The 17,923-nt window shown below is 34.0% G+C and overlaps 1 protein-coding gene across 7 annotated transcripts in view; it reads left to right on the top strand.

Moving 5' to 3' along the window:
- LOC145256429 (uncharacterized) overlaps window positions 1-17,923 on the top strand; it is a 160,268-nt gene that overhangs the window by 81,272 nt on the left and 61,073 nt on the right. Inside the window, exon 2 of one of the 7 annotated variants that reach the window (XM_080115321.1) lies at window positions 4,670-4,786. The exons of 4 other annotated variants lie outside the window; for them this stretch is intronic. In XM_080115321.1, the coding sequence (XP_079971447.1) occupies window positions 4,747-4,786 (40 nt within the window). In that variant the 5' untranslated portion in view covers window positions 4,670-4,746. Of the gene's footprint in view, window positions 1-3,051; window positions 4,787-5,697; window positions 5,717-17,923 lie in introns of those variants that run through there. 2 more of the 7 variants (XM_080115320.1, XM_080115323.1) reach the window with 2 other exon arrangements.

The raw sequence follows: 17,923 nt of genomic DNA, 5'->3' as shown, positions 1-17,923 counted from the left end.
AGGAAATGCTTTGAAGAATCAATACCAAAAAAGAAAAAAAAATCAATAAATAATTGCGCATTTTGCTTAAAATGTGATAATTTCTTTCGGCAATTTGTTGTTACGTGATATTTCCTCACTTATGGTAGACCATAAAGGCCTACAAACAGTTGTTGTATTTACAAACAGTTATTATCTCCCCTTTTCATTTTTGCTGTGACTTGCGCTTGACCTAATTTAAAGGGTGGGGAACTTTTGCATCTACCACACTCTCTTATTCACAAACACTTGGTCCTGATAGCAAGACAGGGTCAAGATGACCAAGCGTGATACTAGATGCAGGAGTTGTCTCCAACACATACGGCGCCTAGCATTCCCAAAATGGTCACCCATCTGGTATTGGACAGCCTCATCTTGCTTAACTTCGGGGTTATGTAGGCAACAAATATATATCGCTTATGAAAAAAGAATTAAATCTTTGTAATGTTGATTCCTTGTTTTTTTATTTATTCCATTTCCACTCAAAACAAGGCACAGTGCCACAGGGCTACTATCGGGGACATAAGTTGTAGGGAGTTGAACAGCAAGATGTCTATTCACATTACACTTGAACTTCTGCATGTCAGTACAGTTGGGAAAGCAGGAACCCGGAAGGGAGTTCCAAAGTCTAGCAGTTCTGGGGAAGAAACTATTAGAGTAGAAGACTTTCTTACATCTAGGGATTTCTACTGTGTAGGGGTGGAATTTTGCTGATTATCAAGTTTGTTGGGGTTATTTACGTCGAGGGGGCAAAAGGCTTGTAGTTTATCAGAGCATTCACCATTAAAATACTTGTAGAACAGGCAGAGATGCAACATTTCGTCGATGGGACAAAGGCTGAAGCTTAGATGACATTTCAGGTTGGTGACTTTCTTTTGAACCCTGGCCAGCAGCTAGAGACTAGTAGCAGATGCACCAGTTCAAATATGACAACAGCAGATGCACCAGTTCAAATATGACAACAATACTCCATACACAGGCGAATAGTGGCCTTGTAGAGATACAGGATACTTTCAATCATAAGTAACTTTCTAGCATGGTAAAGAGAGCCCACCTTTTTCGCAGTGGCCCTGGCAATGCTCTCAATGTATCTGTTCCAACTCATGTCTCTGTGAACCAAACCAAGGAGTTTGAACAAAGTACTTTCAGGTAATGTATCTTTAGCCATAGCTATTCGTGATTGAGAAGGTTTCTTGTAATTATTGATGGAAACTAGTCTTGGCAGCATTGAATGTGACCATCCATTTTTGTCCCCATTCCACTACAGATTGGAGGTCTTCCTCTAGTGTTTCTGCCATTTTCTTAGGTATGTGTTCATTTGTTTTCCCCTCATGCTTGTTATAGAATATGGTGTCATCAGCAAATATACCCATCTCAGAGGCAATTTTATCAGGGAGGTCATTTATGAATATCAAGAATAATAAAGGTCCAAGTATAGACCCTGAGGTACATCTGCATTTATATCATATTGTACGACCGTTGAGGACAACCTGGATTCTTCTCTTATCTAAGAAGGATTTAATTATGTTTAGTATTCGTCCAGTGACACTGTATGATCTAATTTTTCTGAAAAGACCATCATGTCATACCTTTCAAAAGCCTTAGATATATCTAGGATAACTGCTCTACTTTCTCCTGCTTTGTCCAGTGTATGGTATATACGTTCAGAGATTACAGTTAGGATATTTGCTGTAGAATCCATATTGTTGGTCAGTTAGAAGTTTAAGTGATAGACTAGAGCTTGGTTAATTATGAACTCAAATATTTTGGCGAAAAGCGGGAGGAGGCTAATCGGGCGATAATTAATGGGTCAGTTCTTTTGCAAGAATTCTTGTAAACTGGTATTACATTCTTCACTTAATCGTCAAAATAAACGTTAAAAATACATGGAAATTTACAGGACTAAATGACTTCATTTATTCATGTAAAGGCTACCACAGTTTCTTCAAAACTATCATTAAATTTTGGATTTTTTAATTCCGCCACGCGAAATCTATAAACTGAGATAAAAGATGGAATTATTTGAAATTCAGGTACTTATATTTTTGCATATTCTTATAGCAAATTATCATAAATCTTATTTACACACACACACACACACACACACACACACACACACACACACACACACACACACACACACACACACACACAAAATTGATTCAAAAACCTTTTAGAAAAATAGAGACAAAAATGGTGGTGAATGGAGTTTTTTTGTTTTTGTTTTTGAAAATTTTAAATTCTATTAAAAATAGGAGAAAAAGTTCTATATTATTCTGATTTTCATATGATAAAATTATGGATTTTATCTTTTTGAAAAAAAGTTGCTCAAGAATAATGGATTTTAATAGATTTTAATTTGTTTAAAAAAAACAAAACTTGTTTTTTTTTTTTTTTACCATTTTTGGCCGTGCCTAACTATAACATATACTGAACCAACCATCGGGTCACAGATAATCCAGTATATATATATATATATATATATATATATATATATATATATATATATATATCGCATTGAACTGTTTGCACCTAGTCCCATACCCCCTCTGCTGATGAGAAGTATTAGGCTTCGAAATACCGAGGCATAAAGAGTATATAGCACTTCCCCAATTGATGTGTTTTCTTTATCAGCAAATAAATCTACCAATACATGGCTTTGGCCCCCCCCCTCTCTCTCTCTCTCTCTGTCTCCCCCCTCTCTTTATATATATATATATATATATATATATATATATATATATATATATATATATATATCATGTGGTTGCGTCTTTGTACACTTAAAAGTAGGTAAAGAGAACTCTGCTGACAATAAGAAACTTAGGAGGGGGGGGGGGCGACTGAAAAACTTCGACTTCAATCGCTCAGATGGTGCTTGTGCTTGCATAAACTAGGAAACTCGAGAAGGGAAGAGGAGCAGTAAACTTCTTAAGCGACCTCAAAACCTCTCTCTCTCTCTCTCTCTCTCTCTCTCTCTCTCTCAAAACAAATCAGTCCCCCCCGTTTACCCCCCCCCATCCCCCCTAGTTATCCTCTCTTTGACAGAGGCTGCAGTAGCGGACCATTTCTACCAAAACAATCTTTTGAAAGATACTTGTGGAAATTCACATAAAACTACTTTTTTCGCCTGTTCCACTGCTGATCACGCGGGCCGTTATTTGTTATTGTGATCCTTCGATTCGCCACCCTCGAGTCTTCATTGATTTGCCTCCTTATTTTCAACATGCAGCCGTATTATTTATCAACTTAATATTATTTATTATCAACTTAACCATTTTTGTGGCAACAATTTCGGAAGAGGTCAACAATTTCGAGAGTTTGACACAGTTTTTTGGCTTTGCCCTTTTTTTTAAGACACGTATCAACAAAACAAACATTTCGTCGTTATTTTTAGATGCGAGCAAGTAAATCATAATTATTTTTACTTTTTAAATTAACCATTAATTTTAATTTTTTTTTATATTAAATTACTTTTTTCTTCCCAAAGAACTTCCATTTGAATATTTTCACAACAAAACTTAACGTAAACAAACAAACGCGATGCATTAATTTTATAAAAAAACTTTTGTAACTTTTATAGATTTTTTTGATAATCTTAATTTATCGGTTCGACTTGATTTTATCTATTTTCTCGATAATTATTTTGTGTTTTATTTTATTAAATGATTATATTTTAATTGATGTTTTTATAAGATTTATCGGTATTATTGTAGACTAACACCTTTCTTTACCCCATCCCCATATGAGATTCTACCTTTTTAGGCGATTACGTTTGAACATCTTGAAAAATTTAGCCGAAACAGAAAAAGCAAAACAAAAATAATTATTGTAGAATGTTGAGCAGGGAATAAATTTCGTCTAAAAATTTAACATGAAATGATCTTTCATTTCTGAGCCATTCTAGCGTTTTAGGACAGCTTCTTTGGCAACTTTTTACATCTCCCCCCCCCCGATAATTGCACCATTTTTCCGCTTTCTTCAATATTTGATATTCATTTATTTTTAATTTAGTTATTTTTAAAATGTTACAATTTTTTAAAAACAAATAATTTTCTTTTTCTTTTTATTTAAAATCTTTTTCTTTTTTTTTTTAACAAATTAACATTTCAATTATTTCATCGAATAATATTTTCACGTCACATTTTTCACGAGTAAATTTTATATTTTTTATGAAAAAATAAAAATAATTATTTTCATTTGTTTTACATCTTTCAACATTTTATATTTTTAATCAAACATTTTAGTAAGTTATCTTAATATTTTTAAAAATCTATAATTGTAATATTGCAATTATTTATTTTAATAATTAATTAATTCCGTTTATTTTTACCTATATTTTTACATTATTAAAAAAATTAGTTTACCAAGGGGAAATATTTTCCTTTTCTTTCAAGCTTTAATATTTATTTTCAAGTTTTAAATCCTAATAAAATAATTTTATTAATTTTCCTCCCATAAAAATTTTAATCTTGTTTTCAATTAACGCAAAAAAGAAATCCAAACATTTTAATGGGATTCAAGTATAAAAAAATATCATGATTTGCTGAGGTTTTATTTTTCGACGGATTATCTTGAAGCGATGGAACTTTTACCAATTTAATGAAAATTGCATCGCAAACTTCAACTTTGCATTTTTTGTTTTTTGGAGAACAACAAACAAGAAACAAAAGCAACATTCTCTAAACGGATGATACATTTTGCGGATCGCCACTGACAACGCGAAAGATGTCCGTCAGTTCACAACAAGCTCTTTTAGGAAGCTGGGGTAAGAATACATACTTTTTTTTTTTGGTAAACATTTCGATTCCCGACACATGTAATTTTATCAGAAAGACCATATACAATAGCTCAGCAATTGTTTTTCTTTTTAGATTATGGCATGAACGACGTATTGGCGCTTTGTGTATGAAATATGAAGAAAAAACACTTTGGTGGTGTATATATATATATATATATATATATATATATATATATATATATATATATATATATATATATATATATGACTACATTTAATCTCAAATTAATATACGAAAATATAATTTTATGCGTAAATTTTCAGTATTTACTTCAACAGTGCTAACTGCTACTGAGTAGCAGTGCTGCTACTCTGCTACTGCTCAATACATAGGTAGAGCTAGGTAGTAAGTTATAAAATGCGATGTTATGGCAATTAAGCTACACAGAATATTCCGCGTTTATTCTCGTGAGGCTTATGCCTGACGAATTCTCACGAGAATGAAACGCGGAAGATTCTGTGTAGCTTAAGCTTGATGAATTCTCACGAGAATGAAACGCAGAATATTCTTTGTAGATTAATTGTCATATGTATTTTTATAACTTACTATGTGTGTGTGTGTGTGTGTGTGTGTGTGTGTGTGAGTTTGTGCGCACGCGCGTGTAATGTTGTTCGCCATAAAATTACGGAAATTCAGCCATTATTAACGAAGGTATTTCTACAGGCCTATATACTTTTAACGTTCCAGAACTGTTTTTAAATTATTTTATTTAAAAAGTAGATTTTGTTCAAAGCTGTGGTAAACGGCAAACGATAACGAACAAAAATTACAACTATCCAAGACAATTATTGAAGCGGGGTAGTGCCTGAAAAGTAACAAGAATGACTAATCTAACCAAACCAGTAACCCTAAGTCAGAGTGGCAAGACCCCACAAACTTGGGATTAGTGATAATGGGTAAGTCATTTCTTTTTTTTTTTTTTTTTTAAATTACTTCCCTTAGTTTTTTTTTATTGATCCTAACCTTAAGTCAGAGGGGTAACAAGCTGTTTCATTTAATATCGGTACTGATAGCTATTCGACGACGGCCCGACTATTTTCGGTCTGTTCTGTAAGTCGCAACCGGAAACATTCAGGTCGATGTGAAATACCTTGCACCTGCATTGAATAAGTGGTAAACGACACGGACTGACAACCTGGGCGTGCTATGATCGAATCTAGTTCGTTCCACAGAAACACTTTAAAACCCACTCTTGACCTTGTGTCTAACCTCCCGAAAAGGAGGTAAATAAAATGAATCCCCTCTTACTCAACTAACATATACACTTTAACTTTTAAAATCAACTTCCGTCCATGTATGTTTACATTCTTTGTCAGTTGATTGATCGCTTTGCCTTCGCGATGAATGTCCTGGAAAAGTCATTTCTGATCAATGTTTACCAATTTTAAAATATTCTGTCATTCTGAAAATCAGCTAAGTTCGTTTGCATATTTTTAACCTGGTAATCAGAAATGACTTTTCCTGGGCATTCATCGTGAAGCAAAACGATCAGCTGACCAAGAATGTAAACAAAGACGGACGAAACTTGATTTTAGTCTACATTAATTACGGCTCTGGAATTTGGTTTTCATGTTGTGGCGTTATATTCCAGCTGTTGTCATGGCTCATGACCGAATTTTACTGAGAAAATATTGTCCGCTATGGGGGTTGTTTTGGAATTCAACAGGAAAAATTGATAGCAACCCCATTTTTTTGGCGCTTATGTAAACAGAAACTCAAATCTAAGGGAGATAACCAGCATAGACATAGCAAAAATAAGCATTTTTCCAAGGTATAAATCGGGGCTCTTATTAATTAACGCATACAAAACAAAAAGAAAACAACCTGTTACAATGAAATGATGTTTGAAGGAGATTTTGAAGTATTTAAACTGTCAGTTTCTGGTTATGATTAAAGTTCAAAGTCAAGCATTATAATTCACTTGTTTATCTGGACATGGGAAACACAGAATCTTTGGCAGCGTTAAGAGGAAATTAATCAGAATTATTCAAACAAATTAAAAAAAAAATGGTACTCTTGCAGAGAAAAGACCATGCTGAAATAATGTTATTTCGAAATCCATTTTTAACATGGGAAGGAGGTGTTTTTTTTTTCTTTTTTTTAACTATTCTGTAGTTTTACCTACCTATTTAATAAACAAAAGATACGGTAAAAATTGAATTTAATAATGTAAAAAAAAAAATCAATATCTAATAATTTTATGGTTTTCAAAATCACAGGAAAGTAATTGTGTGCAATTATATATTCCTTCTCTTGAATTCTTCAAATTCTGCTTTTTATTGAAACCAACCGGGAGCTCTTTTTAGTATCCTCACTGTTCCCTTAAGTACAATTGTCTGGATCTCTCTTGCACTCACTTGGTTCACCAAGAATATTAGTTAGGTAGGACTTCAGGTTCTTCTTCATAAGCCCTGTAGCACCTATAATAACTGGTATGATTGATATCTCCCTAAGATTCCAGTTTCTTTTCATATCATACATGAGACCTTGATATTTGGTCTGTTTCTCCCTTTCAGCTCTGTCCAGACCTCCATCATTAGGGATACTATATGAATTTACGTGTGTCTGCATATGAGTGTACACACACCTGTCTCACTTCCACATTAATTATACATAATTATTTTTGTTTTTAATATTTTTTAAAATTTACTAACGCAATGGCATTATATTATCAAAATATTGTTTTTTTACATTTTCATGTCATTATTATAATTTCTGTAAAAGAAATTCTAAAAATAAATTTGGACCTCAAAAGAAATCGCTACAGTAACATTAAAGTATAAAAAGGTATGTAATTTTGTTGAGATATTGTGTATTTGTGATCATGGGTTCATATTCTGGTATAGTCCGCCAAGCTGATGAGCTGCAGATACGGCACAATATGCATCCGTTGATAACATTTTTTTATCTACAAAATAAATTACAAATGTGTGTGTGGATATATTTATACTTATATATATATATATATATATATATATATATATATATATATATATATATATATATATACCATTGTACACATCCCTAAATGTCGGGGGATACTGTATTATATAAAGGGATAAAACTCTCCAGAAAGCTCTAGGGGAGCTCTGGGAATATCACTTCATACCAATAAATTTATAGCTAAGAGAATAACAGCAAAAATATTATGGCCTAAATTTTAAGTAATAAACTAGTATGTAATTTCAGTTAAAGCATTCATAGTATAACGGTATATGCATATATCATAACTACTGGCTCTGTAGTTGTAGGTTCAAATTTTTGTATAGTCAGCCACATTAATGAGTCATAAATATAGCAAAACACCTGCCTGTGGATAAGTATTTTATCTACTTTTATAATATAGAGGAGGAACAGATAATTTATCGAAGGTTAATAACAATGCAGAAATATACTTTCTTGTAAGAAGGAAGACTCTTACATCACTAGAGTCATATTTGTAAAGCCAGAATACCATAACATTTCAAGAATATCATCTCTTTAAGTGTTTCTATTTCTTTATCTCAAACTACTTTTTGCCTTGTGTGAATGCTTTTTAAATGCTGCGAGGTTGTTGATATAAGGACGACAATGTTCCTGAAGTATTCTTGTTTTGCAATGAGGTTTTACTATATGGCAAAAGAGTGGTGATTTCAAAATTCTCGAGGAACGAATTCTACGGGATTTTCATTCTGGACACCCTGGAAAAATCCGAATGAAGAGCTTAATGAGAAGCTACGTCTACTGGTCTAACATGGACAAAGACATAATAGAAATGATAGACTCTTGCACAAGTTGCATCCTTGGTGCAAAAGTACCGCCCTTACAATCAAACACTAGCCGAAGATTGATCAACCGTGGTCTAGAATTCATATCAACTTTGCAGGCCTGCTTTACGACCACTATTACTTAATCGTAGTCAAAAGTGACCTGAGATATTAAGGTGTAAAAGACCAACAACTGGGATAACAATAAATTTCTTACATGAACTGTTTGCTTGTTTTGGTGTAGTAGACTGCATCGTGAGCGACATTGAAACTCAGTTCACATCTGCAGAGTTCAAAAGTTTTTGCAACACATTCCAAATTAAACACATCACCACTCCCCAATATCACCCAAGCTCAAATGGGCAAGCGGAACGTTTTGTAGACACTCTTAAAAGAGCGCTGAAGAAGGCTCAAGGGACCCTAATGGATGAAGCCCTTCAACAATTCCTACACATGTATAGGATTACACTTAGTCCTAACACCCCCAACAGCGGCCATACTAAACAATGTTTGCACGGAAGGTGAGATCCGTTTTTGACAAACTCTTTCCAAAACAGTGAAGACCACAACTGACCACTTGTGTACCCAGTAAACGTTTCATGCCAGGAGAGAGAGAGTTTTATGATACCAGTGATACACTACCATTGGAAGAAGAACCAATCGACACTATTTTTGATACATTTAATCTCGAACCTCCTCAAACAGCACCTGAACTAAGACGGTCAGTTTGGAAAAGAAAGGTCACTGATCCACTAATGATCGATCCTAAATGTAAGAAGTATTAACTAAAAGTTTGGGGGGGGGGTTGGAGATGCACCCCTACTACCTAGAATAATGAACTATTTCATGACATCACTTCCAAGTAACAAGAACTGGTTGACCAAGAGAGTCAGAGACAGACATGCAGAGAGAGTATATATTGGTCAATTGCCACTTTTATGTATTTTTGTTAATACATATTTATTTAATTGTTCCTGTGATTTCCTCGTCAATTATTCAACAATTAACACCACAACAAAGATGAAATTAATTCTTAAGAGTATATCTATAAAAAAAAATATATGTAAATACATTAGTGTACATGCTTTTGTTAAAGTTTTTTTTAGCCATGACCAAGTGTTAGCCATTTTAATCTAATTAGTAAATTAAAAAATGACTTGTTTACTTTGCAATACTTTGAAATCTCAAATTAATTTAGTAGCTTTTAAATTGACGAAACATTTTTTTAGTTAGAATTAAAATTTAATGATAAAACTCTAGTATTTTTTTTTTCCTTTCTAAAAAAAAGGAAAATGTTAATTTTCTAAAAGGTCACTAAATTTGATAGGTTTCTGACGACAACCTAAGAGAAGGTGACACATAAAAATCTTATTAGTGCTTGTCCATAAAAATGTACAGGTGAAATATGACAGTTCAAAATAGATTAACAGGAAAACTCTTTGATACACTCATGCATCAGGCAAAAGTAGGTATCTATACGAATTATTACAAAAAATTATTGTAGAATTTTAATGAAAAATATAAATTAGTTTTATCATAGTTTTTAGTTTTTTTTTTATTGATAAGATCACACATACTTTGAAGATTTACATAAAACAGGGGAGATAAGCCAGTTTGTCATTTTGCCACGTCATAATCAAGGAAGACTCGAAAAAATATGATTAAACTGAATTATATTTTTAATTAAAAATCCTACTAAATAATTTTCTCTCTAATTTAAATAACAACCAAACTATCTGTTTGCGTTCCCTAAAATTTGGAATAATATTTGTCAACATAATAAGAATTTTGCATGACATAACATTCGAATGTTTATTTCCATTCTTTAGTGAAGATTACTATGTCAAGAATTTTATTCTGTAACTGGGGTCTTTTACTTAGAGGCAATGTAAATTTTCTAAGATGATTGATGCAATAGGTAAAAGCAGGTGGAAAATTCCTCTGTGAGATTAGTTTGACGTTTTTATGCGTTTTAATAATAAGCACCACAATGGGCTAATCAATAAATTGAACAATTATTGACAAATTATAATAAATGAAGGAAAGGACTTTGAATAAACCAAAATAAATGCATATTGCAATGAGTGATTTTTATTTCAATGCAGGATTTTTTATTTAGAGAATTTGCTCTTGGTTAGAATCCTTTCAGAATGAAAATTTCTAGGGGCAATGAAGGTGAGGTGTTAGTAACCAAAGCTTGTCTCTAGACAGATTTTAAATGTTATATCTCTTAGTCTGTTATAGAGATGACCATGGCTCTGACTGATTAATAAGCAAGTATTGCATTTGGTCAGTATCTTACTTGTTATTCTCCAAAACTATCAAGAGTCCAGCCTTTGCTCAACAACTCTGAATTTACAACAGATGAGTATTTCATGTTTTCTGTAACACATTTGTGCTTGTTACAGGCAGTTTTAAAGGCAGCTTCGGTCTCAGGGTATCTATTTCATTGATAGCAATCAAAATAGTGGTTTCTGTTAGCAATGACAACAGTACACTTAGGAATGAACCATTTACTGAAATTAATGACGTTAGGTAGCTCTGCTACTTGGACTAATGCAATAATAAATACAGAGTGTCCATAAAGTTTGTATGCACATTAAAAAAATGTACACGTTTCTTTGTATTTGCAATAGACATAATCTGTAAACATGTTATTAAGTTTCATGTAACTAGTGTTAATTATTGTTATGGAATTCTTCACCACAAAATTTCCAATAATTTTTCTCTAAGTAAAAAAAGTCTTTTTTAGAATCAATTCGATCCATGGCGAAAAAAGTAAACTATCTCACTTTATTAATGAAACTAGCGTGGTTCCCTGGCGTTGCCCAGGTGGAGTAAGGAACCCCGGGGAGGCGGGGTAAAAAAGTGGTAGTACCGGGGGGAGGGGGGATCAAAACAACAATAGGCAGTTATGAGAAAGGGATCGAAAAAAAGTGGTAGTAAGCAGACAGGTTCGAACCCATAACGCAAAGGAGGAAAAAAAAAGTAACGTCTTGGCCAATGTCTCCATCCCGCAACCGGAAGTCGAGAACATTGAAATTAAACGTAGTCAATCCAACAGTGTCAATGGCATGCTAAATTGTCGGCGAAAAAAGCGACCCCTCTTTGTACAAAACTGTCCAGTTGAGGGTGAAGAAATGAATGTTTTTGGCCAATTTTTCGATATTTGCCGTTCAAAGGATCGAGCTTCAAAACGGTACCGGTCTCGTGAGGATCCGTTGCGTGAGTGAAAAGTTTTTGCGAGACACATACACACACACACACAAACACACATTTTTTGCTTTTTATATATTGGACTAACCTGGATGCCTGGCGTTGCCCGGGTGTTTGGAGGAGTGTGTTGAGCAAAAAAAAAAAAAGTGGTAGTAGGTAGGCAGGCTTGAACCCATGATGCGAAGGCAGAAGAGAAAGCGAAAAAAAAACTGACGTCTAACCTCTACTCCATAACGTGACCAAAAGTTTGGAACATCGAAATTAAGTATCAACCGATACGATGACTTGCAAAAATGATGAAATTAAGTAACAACCGATACGATGACTTGCAAAAATGGCGACAAAAAAAAAAAAGACCCTCCCTGTAGAAAAATGCCCAGTTGAGGGAATTAATGTTTTTAGCCAGTTTATCGATGTTTGTCATCCGAAGGGTTGAACTTCAAAACAATACCGATCTTGTGAAAATCTGTCGCCTCTGACGATAGTTTTAGGCATACATACATACATACATACATTTCAACATACGGGTGAGATTTATATATAGGTTAGATTATTTTTTTAATAGGGACATGTGAAAGCAATTGTGTATGCAACCAAACTTAGTTCATTAAAAAATTTAAAAGCTAAAATAATCAATATGATTCCAGGCATTACTGTAAATCAGTTGGAAATGTTTTCTGTGGCCTGTAAAAGCGCGTTACCCTTTGTATTGCTAATGATGGAGGACATGTGAAAAGTTAAATGTGAATAAAACCTTTAAAAATGTTTTTTTTTCTACTTTCTAATTTTTTTTACAGATTATTTCAAATACAAATTAAGTTATAATTTTTTAAGGTGCACACGGACTTTATGGACACCTTGTATGTACGTTACATGTGTTATACATTGGACCCTCTGCCAGTAAGTAGAGATTATGTTAACTAGTATGAATTTTGGGAGGGTTACATTAAGTACATGTTAGGACAACCTGGTGACAAACGAAAATAGAGCCAATGCATCTCGTATGATTGATGCGAGGGTTTGAAGATCAGCTCTCAAGATGAATTGTGCTAGAAAGTCAGGTGTTTAATGATATTACAGAGAAATTACATCATGTGTTTCTATTTACAATGCCTCCCCACGGGACAGAGTTAGACACCAGGGTCGTTTTTTAATGTGGAGAAAAGGAACAAAAATAAAAATTGTCTCAGTCGTGAAGAATTTCTCCTCCACTGACAGAGAACAAGAAATTGAAGTGCAGCATCTGAAGAACAGATACTACACTTTGAGGTATTTATTTGCTCTCCCACTGAGCAAATTAGGCACAAGGCCGATTTTTAAAGCGAGGAGTGAAGGGGAAATGGGGACCAACTCCCCGGGGAGTAGGGGAGCTGGATAGTGACAATTGGTATGAAGGATTGCCCCTACATTGACCAAGGTCTTATATGTGGGGTTTCCCCCACATATGGTCTTTGCTTGCAGTATCTGCCGGAACAGATGGTATTTATTTGCTCCCCCACCGAGCAAATTAGGCACAAGGCCAATTTTTAATGTGAGGAGTGAAGGGAGGGGGAAGGGAAAAAGGGGACCAGCTCCCGAGAGGTGGGAAATGGGAGCTGGTTAAAGGTCAGACATGTGGGGTTGCCCCCACATCTGGTCTTTGCTAGTCATAGCTAGTCATAGCTTGCAGTATCTGCCGGAACAGATGGTATTTATTTGCTCCCCCACCGAGCAAATTAGGCACAAGGCCGATTTTTAATGTGAGGAGTGAAGGGAGGGGGAAGGGGAAAAGGGGACCAGCTCCCGAGAGGTGGGAAATGGGAGCTGGTTAAAGGTCAGACATGTGGGGTTGCCCCCACATCTGGTCTTTGCTAGTCATAGCTTGCAGCATCTGCCGGAACAGATACTACACTTTGATCTTGCCCCAAAGGCCAATTGGCGGAAAAAATAGACTTTCTAAAACAGCCGGAGTTGGGAAGCGACAAAGGCGACATGCATCTGAAGATGTTGAAAAAATTTTAACGAAGGTCACCCTGATATCTGCTGTTTCGTCTCTCAATCCCAAAATGGAAGAACAAGTCAGAAGGAATTAATTTTAACCTCTTTTTTAGACACAAAAGCGATAAACACACATACGAAGAAGACATAAGAGAAAATGTCACATATTTCTTTAAATATAATAGAATATCCATCCAATTCTCAGGATGAGGAAAAGTAATTTTCTGAACAGAACAGTTTGTATCACTTATGTCTCCTTAAACAAAGATTAAAAGTCTGTCTTTTTTCTATGTCTGGCCTTCTACTTTTTCTTGGAAACTACTAGGTCAATCTGACTGAAATTTTGTATCAACCTTTGTTATGATAAAATGCAGCAAACTAAGTATTATGGTATCTGTTCTATACACAGTTAGGGATTAATAGGGATTAGTCTTGAATTAAAAAATGAGTACGAATTTAACCGGCCCTGTCGGTGGGGCATTAGAATACACCGATTGCCCCCCTGCAGAGGGTAAAAGTCCCTCAATGGGGGTCCTGGATATGACCTTAAACTATATCCAGTGGTGAGGCCCCAGCTTGTGGGCTTTGGGGAGTGTGGAGCCACCCTTTAATTACCATTGCTCCCAGGTCCACTCTGACCCGGAGTGGTAGTACCTGTTGGGTTCCAACTATGTGTTAAATAGAAACCGACTTGAAAACAACAAATATATTCTATTAAAAATGTTTTCTTCAAAATCTTTAGATTCGGCATTAAATAACCCGAAAAAGGTTGATATGCCGTAAAACAAAAACAACCACCCAACCAACCAACTAACAAATTTAACCATATTCAACCATCAGTTTGGTATAAATAATTCATTCTAGGTCAATAGGCTATAACTTAAAAGACTAAAAAGTTTACTCAAAATATAATTCTACTAAACCTCATTTTAGAATCCTTATTACAATTTTAACCAAAATTGATTGCATGATTTTCATTCTAGAAAATACTTAAAATTTAAGGCTAAACTTAAGGGGCCTTAAGAAAAAATCTAAATTCAGGGAATTTCCTTTAATTGATGCTTCATGATTATGGATCAAATTTGATGCAAATCTGAAATATTTTTATTTTTAAATGGGAGGTTTTGTAAGATGCCCTTTTAAATACTTCCAAAAAAACTGAAATTTGAAGAATATTTTTTTTAATTGATATCTAATACCTATTGTTAAATTTTCCCCAAAATTAGATTCATCTGAATTTTCTTTTTTCCATGAAACCAAATTAAACTAAATATAGCCTTCATTATCTACCTTTATGCATGCAGCTATGTTAAAAATTTGTAATGATCGGTTAATTAATTTTAGTAATTCCTATTCATACAAATATATAAACATACACACATACGTAACTTTATATAAGTAAGAATAGTAATTGTTTAAATATTTTTAAGTTAATTTGACATCATGAAATAGGAGTGCTAAGCATGACTCAGAGTCATGCGTTTTTGATTGAAAACAACTTTTAGTGTAAATCTCTTATAAACAGGAAATAGAAAGCATAGTTTTTTGTGTTATGAATTTATTTTATACGAATAAAAAATACTCTGCATTGCCCCGGTTTTCTAATTTATTAATTTCAGCAGAGCTGGTCATGGCACAAAGGTTATGCTCTATTATTTACTGGACCCGAAATGTGAAAGAAGTTACAGAAATAATGAACAATCGAATAAGAAAAGTTTATGTATCATTTGGATTATTCAAACTGTTTTTCTCATCTTGAGTATTATTTTCACGTTTCGGTCGATGTAACCGACGATATTCTTCAGGTGTATCTTGTCGAACTCTGAAAATCTTCATGGAATTTCGAACAGAATCATTTATTTTATCTATGAGGATAGGATGTTCTTGTTCTCTCAGCCACGACTGGGTAGAAATCCTAAGTAATTCGCAATTGTATTTTGAATGCCGCCTCGCACTGAGGATTGAATCTTCTACCTCCAGAAGAGTGTAACTTACAACTGAGTTTTACCAAGTAGTTTACCCACTTGGCCACACTGACAGAATGAGAGTATCCTACTCCTCTTGGATTCAATAAAGCGGTTCATTCAAAATTCCATGCAAATTCCCGAGTTTGATAGAAAGATTCTTGAGTTCGACAAGATATACCTGAAGAAGATCGAAAGTTACATCGACCAAATCGTTATGCAAATAATGCTCAAGATGAGAACTGTGGTTGGAAGAATCCAAATAATAAGAATTATCAATCTTGATCTCCAAAATTCAGAAAAAATATATATTTTTTTTATAATTTACAATTTATATATAGTAGAATGCTGAGATTCAATTGATACAATTACAGATGCAATCAACTCCCCAGCATCTGGAAGGAAGAAAAGTTGATGCTACAAGTTTTGTTCTGCCGTTTTCTCGGTTTTTCTCTTGATCAAGGACATAATTCTGACAATTGTTTTTAACACTTTCCTCAAATCGGCATACCTTAAATGCAAAACAATAAAATGTTTATGTTGCAATATTTTGATATAATAAAAAGGATATGCTTAATGAAAATTGGAAGGTTCCATTTATAGACACTGGCGATAGGAAATGACCAATGAAATGTCCACATGAGAACGAATCTTGCTGTTTATCTGCAAAACTTTTACAATTCAAGACTTATACAGATTAGCTACCTACCGAAAGTTTTATATTTTAATTTTTGTCTCAACTTTGAAATTATCACAATAATCACAGTCACGTTCCAAACTTACATTTCATTACCATCTAGATTATAATTCTTATTTATTATACTGATATGTTTTTCTGATTACTCTGAAATAATCTTGTAATACCATTACTAACTAGCAAAGCGTTACTGCTGTTGACCAAAGAAAGAATCAGTTATCTGTGTAAAGTGTGAGGTAGGGCAGTGAAATCTGGTCAGTGAAGGTTGAGGATATGTGTTGCATGGAGAGAAATGATATGATGGATGTGTAATGTGAGTCTTAAAGGCAGGCTTGGATCTGATAACCTCAGAGGAAAATTAAATTTGGACAGCATAGAGAGATATGTGCAGAACAGGAGAATTTGTTGGTTTGGTCACATTGAAAAAAAATTAATGGAAGTCTTTGGATAAAAGATCATTGAATGAAAGTTCTTGGATTAGCAGATGTAGAACAGTTGAGGTAGCAGAATCAGTTGGTAGGAAAAATCAAGCAAAATATCGGACGAAGAATAAGGAAGGATTTAAGAGAAAGAATGATTTAAGATAAAGAACGATTTAAGATAAAGAACTGGCCAGAAATAGGTTAGTTTAGAAGTTACTTTTGAAAAGCCGTTCAACACATGCCTGCATGTGAAAAATACATTGGACCAAATATGATGGTAATAAGCATGTGCTTTATTTTAAGATTGAAGACATTTAAAAATAATTTTTGTTTTCTTTTGTCTCCAGCTAAAACTTCTGGGTAAACAATTTGGACAATACAGGGAGATGTGTGTAGAACAGAAAACTTTGTTGGTTTGGTCACATTGAAAAAAAAAATGAATGAAAGTCTTGTGTTAGTAGATATAAGTGTAGAACAATTTAGATAGAAGGGAAGGGTTCGAGAGAAAAAGAGATAAATAAAGACCTGGTCAGAGATAGTTTTTGAAATTGATTTCTAAAAGCCATTCAGCACATGTCAGAATATAAAACAGGTGTTAAACTGAATATGATGGTGATTTTATGATGCTGTACGTTTTAGAATACCTTTAGTTTTCCTTTGTCTCACACTAAAGCTTATAGGTTCTAGACTGAAGCTTTAATATTCTTTGAAAACAGGAGACTCTGTTGGTTTGGTCACAATGAAAGAATGGATAAGATTTCTTAGGTAGTAGATATAGAACAGTTGAGGTAGCAGGGTTAATTGGCAGGGAAAGTGAAGTAAAACATGGAAAGGAAGAATAGGAAAAGATTTGAGAAAAAATGCCAACTTTTCACATTGAAATCATTTGGTCATCCAATATGTGCAGCAGCAAGGTAGGCGAGGGATATAGTTCTTGGAATGGGAATCCTGACATCTTCAGTGTTTATCCCGAGATTTGATGGATGTTGAAAAAGATATTCTAACTTTAAACTGTAATTGTAATTAAAAGGAATATCGAGGTGAATGATAAGGATGCTAGGAATAAATATCTTGAATTTTG

This window comes from Euprymna scolopes, chromosome 32 (genome assembly GCF_053919585.1).
Source record: "Euprymna scolopes isolate OS-2025 chromosome 32, ASM5391958v1, whole genome shotgun sequence".
NCBI lineage: Eukaryota > Metazoa > Mollusca > Cephalopoda > Sepiida > Sepiolidae > Euprymna > Euprymna scolopes.
The sequence above is the reverse complement of the archived record's forward strand: the minus strand, read 5'-3'. Positions and strand labels throughout refer to the sequence as shown.